The 9,710-nt window shown below is 42.2% G+C and overlaps 1 protein-coding gene across 1 annotated transcript; it reads left to right on the top strand.

The window, feature by feature from the left end:
- Positions 1-8,140: 8,140 nt before the first annotated feature.
- Positions 8,141-9,222, top strand: MELLADRAFT_73636 (uncharacterized protein; the record flags this gene model as incomplete). Its single annotated transcript, XM_007418429.1, has 6 exons — positions 8,141-8,228; positions 8,316-8,408; positions 8,488-8,549; positions 8,630-8,769; positions 8,839-8,950; positions 9,019-9,222. 5 exons carry the CDS (start codon positions 8,400-8,402, stop codon positions 9,026-9,028), a joined length of 333 nt encoding a protein of 110 aa, XP_007418491.1.
- Positions 9,223-9,710: the final 488 nt, after the last annotated feature.

The raw sequence follows: 9,710 nt of genomic DNA, 5'->3' as shown, positions 1-9,710 counted from the left end.
AGAAAAAAACAATCAAATTATTGCAGTAAAGACCGTAATGAAAGGATAAAATACGCTCTAAACGAGTGTAAAGAAAACTCAAGACCAAAAGAAGAAAAAAGAAAAACATAATGAAAAGGAAACAAACATTTGAAGTAATGATCGTAAAGAAACTGTAAAACTTGAGAGAAATTTGAAGGAGAAATAAATTTAAAACTAATTGTTATAAGACTTGCGGGTCTTCTTTTGAACCATCTTTTTCGAGTACTTGATCACATTGCCAACACCAGAAAAATCGCCAATCAACGGTATATTTTCTAAGACCCATATTTGGCTGCTGACCGTCATCTTGATCATGCGAGGTAAAAGCCCGCCTCGTTCTGCTGTACAAACTTGACCAGCAATCGAGAAAGATCTTTCGGGTGCAGCAGATGCTGCAGGGGCTGCAAGGTAATCCCTAGCCAAGACCGATAAGATTGGGTATTTGCCAGAGTGTGCCTAGAGATTCGAAAAACGTCAATAAGTGGGATTTATGTATAAAAAAAAGAAATGAGCGACTTACATTCCACCAATCCAACACATATTGTGGATTGTTCACATCAGGAGTGACCATCGGATCGATACCTTGAAGGTATCGATCAAGCTCGTTGTGTTCACTTGAGGCCACGACACTGCTGTAGAATTGAGGAAAACTATCGTTGCCAATGGCAAAATGATCTTTACTTGGGGAATCAGACTCTGAAGTGTTGATGACTGGTTCATCTTGAAGATCCAATTCGTCATGTTTGTTGATGAAAACTAATTTTTTAAGTAATTCTTCGGCTCGATTATTTCCTACATCACCCATTCCAAATGCATGAGCAAAAAACTTCACCCTTAGAGCAGGGTGGAAGACAGCTGCTAGAATCAACGTGTCACACTCGAGTGCCTCATTCAGGTACTTGATAATCTTGTCTATCATGATATTGACCATTGGGTAAAGGGGATCGCTTTGGTGCATCGACTTGAGACGTTCCTCCATGGAGGCCTTGAGCTGCACGTACTTTACCAAAACCATACATCCTGTAGGTTTATCTCCCTCCATGTCTCGAGTTAGATACTTGTATGGCTGGAATTTTGTCAAACATAAACAACATAAAATAAAAATCGAATGAGATTAGTCAGTTATTGAGAAAGTAGTTAGTTATTAAGAAAATAGAAAAGAAACAAAAGAAATCCTTACCATGAGTATGTCCAATAGGTCCCTCATTGCTTGCCAATCCGCCACCGAGAACACCATCTCCTCAAAATACCCACTTTTCTTGCCATTCTTCTTTGGGTAACGTTTCTTAGCATGTACCTCAGTTAGGTCGTCCTTCATGACTTGATCAATGAGCTAAAAGGCGACACATCGAACAGGGTGGTGAGTATTGTGAATATAATTAATATTAAAAGAAACAAATATCTATGACTTACATCGCGACAAGCCCACATCCTTTCCCATCGTTCAGCTCTTATACCCCATCTAATACCATGTCCTGATAATAGGGCCTTGAGCGTTGGTATCTTCTTCAACTTAAGCTGAACGTTTGCTCTTGATCGGCGTCGATTGAAATCTGCCCGGTGACCACTTGACCAGGTCAGCTTTTTATTGACGGTGTCCATCTGGATGATACAAAGGACAAATCAGTCAGTTGTTCAAATACCATAAAACCTTAAGAGAAATTGAATGAGATAAAAATAGAGCTTACATCATTGGTGAGTTGTTTCATGTAAGTATCGCCAAGAAGATAAGCAGACTTTCGGTTTTTGTAGATTTGTGGTTCGTCTTGTTGTTCGAAATCTTCAAATTCAGGATCTTGATCAGAGGCCGCTTTGGATGTATTTGAATCACTGCTATGATTACTAATGACATCATTATCATCACTCTCAGAATCATAGGAATCAGCATCGTTGGTTCCAGAAGCTTCAGTATCATCCACTACTTCTTCATCTTCCTCATCAATCACAGCCATCACTCCGACTGGCGGAAATCTACCTAAAGTGTCGTGTTGAATCCTTCTGGGTTTCATTCCAAGTGCATCAATACCTGCCTTGACAATCAACCCCATCTTGTGGCAGAAACACCTAATCGTCATCGACTTCGGGTCCCACTGCAGGATGCGGTTGGAATTGAAACCTTCTTCCTTGAGCTGTCGCTGCATCTCGCGGGCCATGGTGAAGTTGTTACTTCCAGAGTCCGATACACTAGCAAGCATGTAAAGTCAAAAGGTAAATGTCAGCATGGCCCTTTACATTTCGATAACTCAAAAAGAATAGAAAAATAATCGAAAGAATAGAAAAGAAAGAACTCATCTTTTGATATAGATTGTTCTTCTTCAATATGGCCACCATTGGCTCCGCGAGTAAGTGTCCCTGGTGATGCCATACTACAACCTTCAAACTTAGATGCCGAACCACGTACGACCAGTCTTTCTTGATGTAGGCAACTGATGCTCCAATAAAGGCGTGTAAATTGCCCTTAACGGTCCAGACATCTTGAATTAAACAGAATTTGCTATCTAGTTCCTGTAAAACATAAAGATGAAACATGAGTGTCAGTTGAAAAATCGATAAAAGAAATGTTTGAAGATGAAATAGAAAATTCACCTTGAGCTCTTTTTCTATAACCTGATCACGCAGTGAGATATACAGATGTTTAGCCTCATCAGCCGACCATTTTCGACCAAACACGCGCGCATCTGGCCGAAGCCAGTAGATAATCGATTTGAGGATAGGGTCCTCAATCCGTTTGAAGGGTAAAGCGTGAGTTACTTGCCACACGGCAAGTAACTGATTGAGGGTCTTGTTCGAGAACGGGGGTGGCGAGTCGACAAAAGAGGTGAGGGAAGACTGATGATTTTGTCTGAGACGTTCAGCGCGTAGTTCGTTTTCGGTTGGAGGTAGCTTGCAACCAGCCTGGATTGCTTGCTGACGACGCGGACAACCCGCTCCGGACTTACCCAGTGCCTTGTTTCCATCTCGATGCGCCTTGAGGTTTGATCTTCGCGAGCTAGCGCTTACTCGAACTTCCTTTTTACAATACTTACACGGCCATGATAGAGGTGGTCCATTGTGTGGCTACAATGTTATTTGGTCAGCTTTGAGGGAAAACATATAAATTAAAAGAGTGAAACTCACATCTTTTTTGACTGGACAATGAAAGGGTGGGTCATAGTAATCATATGGGCTATTGAATTCTTCGGGCTCCTCCTGATTCCTCTTTCTCTTCCGGATCCGCTGGTTCTCTTCGTCAGAATCTTGTGCAAAGTCCACAGAAGGAGGGCCCAATTGAACCTATCCGCAGAAAGAATGACAAACCATAAGTTAACACAAATTTCAAATCGATCAAGTACTTATTACAGTTCACTTACCTCTTCTTCAATTTGCAATACGGTTGCAGGAGCCCGGTTTGACACAGTTGCTGTCACTAACCCAGGACGTCCTTGAGTAGAGGTACTAGGTGCCTGATCAAGAAAATGATAATAAAAAATCAGAGACAGATATCCAAAGTTCAAAAAGAAAAGATTATAAATCAAAAAGAAGAGACGTGAGTAACTTACAGTAGTCTTTGATCGAGATCGGTTCTGTTCACGATTTGGGATGCTTCCTCGAGCCAAATCAACACCGGGTAATGAGGCAGATCGTTCACGGCGTCGATCTTGAGTAGAGGTACTAGGTGCCTGGTTGAAAAAATGAGAATTCAAAGTTAGAGACAGAAATCAGTTGTTCGATCGAGATCGGATCTGTTCACGAAATGGGATGATTCCTTGAGCCAAATCATCACCTGGTAAAGAGGCAGATCGTTCGCGACGTCAATGGACATGTCCATCCCTGACATCTCTCACGCCACCGTTGAAGTCAAGGGCCCGTCGAGAGTCGGAACTAGGAGTGATCATCCCAGCAGGTCGTCTGGCTGGGGTGACTATGCGAGATGATCGACGAGGCGGAGCACAAGAGTTGTCGGTCTCGTATCCAGAAGTCACAAAAGAGTCGATTGTCGGTTGCTTGTTCAACATAATGGAATGGAATGATAAGATATCTAAAGCTTTATAAGTAATTGGTGTTAAGGATGTAACGGTTAAAGTAATTTGATTGGGTGATGATGAACTTGAATCGAAGAAGTTACTTTGAAAAAAGTGGTAGTTAGATGGATCAAAAAACAACAATGTGATTACGGTGTGATCAATGAGGAGGAAGGGGATGAAAAGCGAAAAAGACTTGCCTTTTCATTGCAGATCGAAGTCCTGAGGGTGATCGGGCCATGTTTTCAACCCGGATTGAACAATTCAGTGAGATTGATATGCTATTGAATATGATTGGAATTCGATAATGGCTTGAGATGTGGTGGTTTGATTGATGGCGGTTCGAAGGAGATCAGATTGTTCCATGTAGTGGTGGATCTATTGAGATCGTGGTGGAATTGGTGGGTGGTGGTAAGGTCCGCGGTATTTGGTCTGTGAGCGAGGGCAGATACGGTATTGGTGGCTGACCCGGATCCGGCACCGGGTAGCGCTGCTCAAAAAAAAAGTCACGTGTAAGCCCAGCGAGAGGCGCTGCTATCGTCTCGGTAAACGGCTTCGGTACGGTAAATTTTACTGTACCGAAGCCCAAAATCCACAATCGTGTGAAAAACACCATTCGGTATCTATCGAATCGGTCAAAAATCGGTAGAGGTCCAGCAAATTTGCTGGACCTCTACCGAGTCGGTATTTCCACAATCTACCGAAAAGCTACCGAGACTCGAGTCTCGCCAAAGTCTCATCAAGGTTCCCAAATCCCTCTACTATCCCCCTCTACTATCCTTCCTTTCGATTTACTTTCACTATTCCATCTCAATCTTCATCTCATCTTTGTCTGAAATATCAACTCGTTATCAATCAAGATGGATCAAATCAATCAAGACTTCGACCATCAAACCACTCAAAATGATCAACTTAATCAAAATTCATCAAAGAAGAAAAAAAGCAACAACTGGTCCTCTGCCGAGGAAGTATTGCTCGCCGAGGCGTGGGTCCACGTCAGCCAGCTTCCCGAATTCGGCACGAACCAGACTGGCGAGACCTTTTACAAGCGAGTCACTGAACACCTCAATTCCAAATCGTCTTTTGGAACTCGAGATCTCAATTCGGTTCAAATCAAGTCAGTAGACATCATCGTTATCAAGTAGACATCATTGTGATCAAATGAATGAACTGATCATTTTCCTTTTTAGATGGGCCGCTTTGAAAACGGCTACGCTCAAGTTTAGTGGTTACTACGGTCAGATCGAACGCTCTCCTCCAAGTGGCACTGTCGAGTCCGACTGGCCAGAACTTGCGATCCAGCTTTACAACAAGCTCAACCCCAAAAAGCCACCCTTCAAATCCCTCGCAGCTTGGAGGGTGCTTTCAACTGCCCCCAAGTGGATTGTTCCACGACCTCCGCCTGGACCTTTGGCTTTGGCTATTGCTGCCATCCCCTCTAGCGAAGCCCTCTCGGATGGCACCGATACCAGTACTACTACATCTCATCCTCGTCCTTCTACCCCTCCTCGCCCGATTGGAATCAAGCAATCAAAACGCAAGCGTCAAGAAGACTCGATTGCTCAAGAACTCAAAGAAGCTCGTGATGAACAACTTAAAAGAAGTAATGAGTTAGCTGAAAGAAGAGTTCAAGCTCTCGAGGAAGGGAATGAAGTGGTGAAGCAGATGGCTAAAGCAGATGCTGAAGCCAAAGCTAGCCTTGTTCAAGTTAATGAACTCAAAGTCTTAATGATGTCTGAAGATAGCTGTCAAACACCTCTCGCTAAGGAGGTCTTGCAAATGATGCAACAACGTCTTAAAGAAAAATATCAAAGTCATGATACCTCCGCACCTTCCACTAGTAGTAATCAATTAGATTGAGTTTTAGAATTATATACTCAACTCAACGAGATCTTTTATAAAACACGAGTTATCAATTCTTTTTATCACTTGGTTGTTAGTTCATTGAATTGATTGTATTCTCTTTTTTTTTCAAAAACGAGTGATTTTCCACAAGTTGTTTTCTTGTCTTTCAAACATGTGATAGTCTTTGTTAAACAAGTTGTTTTCTTCTCTTTCAAACACGCGAGTTTCATACACAAGATTATGTTCTAGAAGAAATGCTACAACTGATTCCTTTTTCTTGCCTCACCACGTGCTAGCCAATTGTGAATTTTGAGATCATTCATCAGACGATGATGTATCTCAGCATTTTGTAAATCGAGCAGATTTGAGACCAATTGTGTTGGTGATTGTCGAATTCGGGGATCACGATGATTTGGGATTATAGTCGTGTTGGTAGGAAAATCAGTAACTTTGGGATCAACAAACTCCCTTTCCTCCACAATCATGTTGTGGAGAATAATGCAAGCGTACATGATTTGACGTATATTATGTAAGGACCAAAGACGACATGGCATTGCAAGAATATGCCATTGAGACTGGATTCCGCCAAAAGCTCGTTCGATGTCTTTTCGAGCGGCTTCTTGTAGCTTTGCATAGTACTCCGAAGCATCATCTTGTGGAGAATTGATAGTCTTGATTAAGACTGGCCATGCAGGGTAGATGCCATCTGCAAGGTAATATCCACGTGTATATTCATTATTGTTTACTGTAAAATTCAACCTTTCATCCGTTCCTGAACAACATGATCAGTGTTGTGAAGAATTCGAATGCAATGATGAAGAAATATTTACCACTTAAAAATCGGTCAAAAAGAGGGCTTTGATTGAGTACATTAATGTCGTTCAAAGAGCCAGGAACGCCAAAAAACGCGTGCCATATGCGTGTACTTTTTGAGGCCACCGCTTCTAGAACTATGGTGGTCTTTCTCTCTTTCCCCTGAAATTGTCCTGCCCAACCTGATGGACAATTCTTCCATACCCAATGCATTCCATCGATGGACCCTTTGCAACCCGGAAATCCACGAATTTCATACTCTTTCGTGATCTTCTCGAGCTCCTCTTCTGTTGGTGGGCGAAGGAACTCGGGTCCGTATATTTCAATAACACCTTGTACAAATTTTTTCAAGCACAAATTCGCAGTAGTCTCGCCAATTTCAACATATTCATCTACCATATCCGCTGAAACGCCATAAGCTAGCTGTCGTATCGCACTCGTTGCTTTTTGTATAGTCGATAAACCCAGCTGAAGGCAGCAATCCTACCAGGCACGCCAGATTGAAAAATGAAACATTAAGATATGGTAACAAGTTTTAAAAAAAGAACTACTGACATATCTTTGGACCCAAAATTTATCATGTGCTTCAAGTTTTACACAGATATCCAAAAACATCTCTTTGGACATCCTGAAACGCCGGTCAAATTCTACAGCCCAGCGGGCATCTACCTTAAAGTAATCATTTATGAGTCGAGCATGAGCCTCTTCTCTGTCCCTTTTTATCCGTCTTCGCCGATTCTTTTGCACACTAGTCATCTCCTCTTCGCTCAATTCTAACGCCAGGAAAGCCTCATCACTGTCGTCTTCGGATTCTCGTAGTCGACGCAGGTGATTACATAGCAGGTCGTTAGAGAGGAGCTCATTTATTTGCAGATTGTATTGTGGATCGTCGTCATCAGCCATGATCGATAAAGTTCTGTTGAAGTGTGAAAAGGTTTGAGATTGAGTTTGAGATTTACAGAAGATTTACAGAGGCGGAGAATTTTCACGATAGTGGGAAAACCAATATTCTGTACATCTGGTACCGTACCGATCCATCTTCTACCCAACGATAGTGGATTCTGACCGTTCGGTATTGAACAATACTGTACCGAGTGAGTACGTACAGAAATTTTACCGAAATTTTACTCGAACGATAGGAGATGCTCTAACGCAATTCATTCCCCTTGTTTTTCATATCCTTCTGTCACTGTCTAATCCCATACTTATGTCCCACTCGGACCCATTCTTGAGACGCCCTATTGCTTTGATTTTACTAGAGCAATCTAAACTTCAAATTCAGTGACAATATGCCCCTTTAGCAGCTTTAGCTCGTCAAAGCGCAAATCCCAACGCGATGGAATTAATGAGCAAAGCAGCGCTGTGCCATTTGGGTCATGTCAGGGAATGTCTGGATTGGGTTTGAATGCGGTCCTCTCTCGACCATTTCTTACCTTCCAAATTTGACTCGGCGGAGATACATCTCTAGCATGATTCTCGTACAAAAGAGAAAGCCTGTCGAACTTGATCGCTGCTGCAGGTCGGGAAATTATAATACCATCCAGAGAAGCGGGCCTCTCTTCACTTACTCCCTTCAGTATCTCCTTGATTGATATCCATCATTTTCACAACTTCCGAATGGCAACATACACGCAGATAACCTTGCTGAATTTTGTCCTTAAACTATCACCTGGCGATGGCGTTAACCCATACTCTCAGACAGAAGAACATCTCCAAGAGATGCTTCTAGTGCGTATGACAAGGACGTCTTGAGCTATTCTGTGGGCGTTTTTGGGCTCATTTTCTCCTGCTCTTTTCTCTTATACAGCCTCCTCCGATGCCCTCATGGAGTAGATCGATTCAGCGTGCTATCATAGCAATCTATGTACTGTGAGTATGCCTAACATTCAAGGAGCTAGTCTAAGTCTCTGAAAATAGGTGTACATCTTTTGCTGTGATTCTCTCAAAAGGATCTTCCTTTCATCATTTTTCCTCCTTGGTTGGCGGATCAAGACGAATAAATTTCTCTTCATCGGATTGAATGCTATGGGTTTGATCAAGTTTGACTGTATGAGCCTGGGTGCTATAGTGGGAACCATTTATAGCTCAGGTTAGTCGGAAGGATTTATTTTACCTATGTTTGACGGCGAGTCTCATTCCTTGCATGCTTCCACTGTAGTGACAATCACGGACTTGGTTTGGAAAGAGACCATAATGGATGGCTACCATGACCAATCCTGGCAGCTTATTCTATCTGGCTGCAAGTTTATTGTGGTATTGACTGGTTCCTGGTAAGTGTTCTTTAAAACATTCTGCTTATCAATACCAGAATAAATTTATCATTTTGTAATTTATCAAGGTGTGAGTGATACAACACATCTGGTCATCAAAAAGACTCTTGATTTGATGAAAACAAACGCGTTTTGTAGGCTTTCTGTGGGTCTGCATGGGGCATTGGCTACTTCAGAAAGCCAGAGATTCACACCGGGAGCTCAACAAATTCATACCGCCAGCCGTTGCTTGGTTAATGAACGGTGCATTCATAGTATTGACTATAGCTCCGATTGGTCAGCTTTTGTTTCAGCTTTCACTCTCTCATAGAACCTCTTAACTTTGTATCCAATCTGATCATGTACATATTTTATCAGCTCCCATCCTATGGAAATTCTTCCGGATCAATTCAGAATACTTGGCCATCAAGACAGCCTTAGCTCCAATCATGAATAATCTCCTACGTTCAGCAATCAATTATTCCCCAAACACTTACAGTCAAGCACTTCTGATAGCTCAACTACTTCCCGCTGAGGCCGCCCTCCCACACTTGGTTAGCCGCGTTCTGCATCTAAACATCACTGATTTTTCACAATTAACAATTTGAGAAATTTATCAAATGAAATAGGACACCATCGAGGAATACCTTCGGTTCCCAATAGTCTGTTATTTGAGCAGTGTCGTAATACTATCTGTGGTAGGTCCTGATTGACTCGCATGTTGTTGAGATTTCTCGAATCCTGATTACACATGTGATACTAGGCATACCTTCCATTCATT

The sequence above is a fragment of the Melampsora larici-populina genome, assembly GCF_000204055.1.
Source record: "Melampsora larici-populina 98AG31 unplaced genomic scaffold MELLAscaffold_92, whole genome shotgun sequence".
NCBI classification, from domain to species: domain Eukaryota; kingdom Fungi; phylum Basidiomycota; class Pucciniomycetes; order Pucciniales; family Melampsoraceae; genus Melampsora; species Melampsora laricis-populina.
The sequence above is the reverse complement of the archived record's forward strand: the minus strand, read 5'-3'. Positions and strand labels throughout refer to the sequence as shown.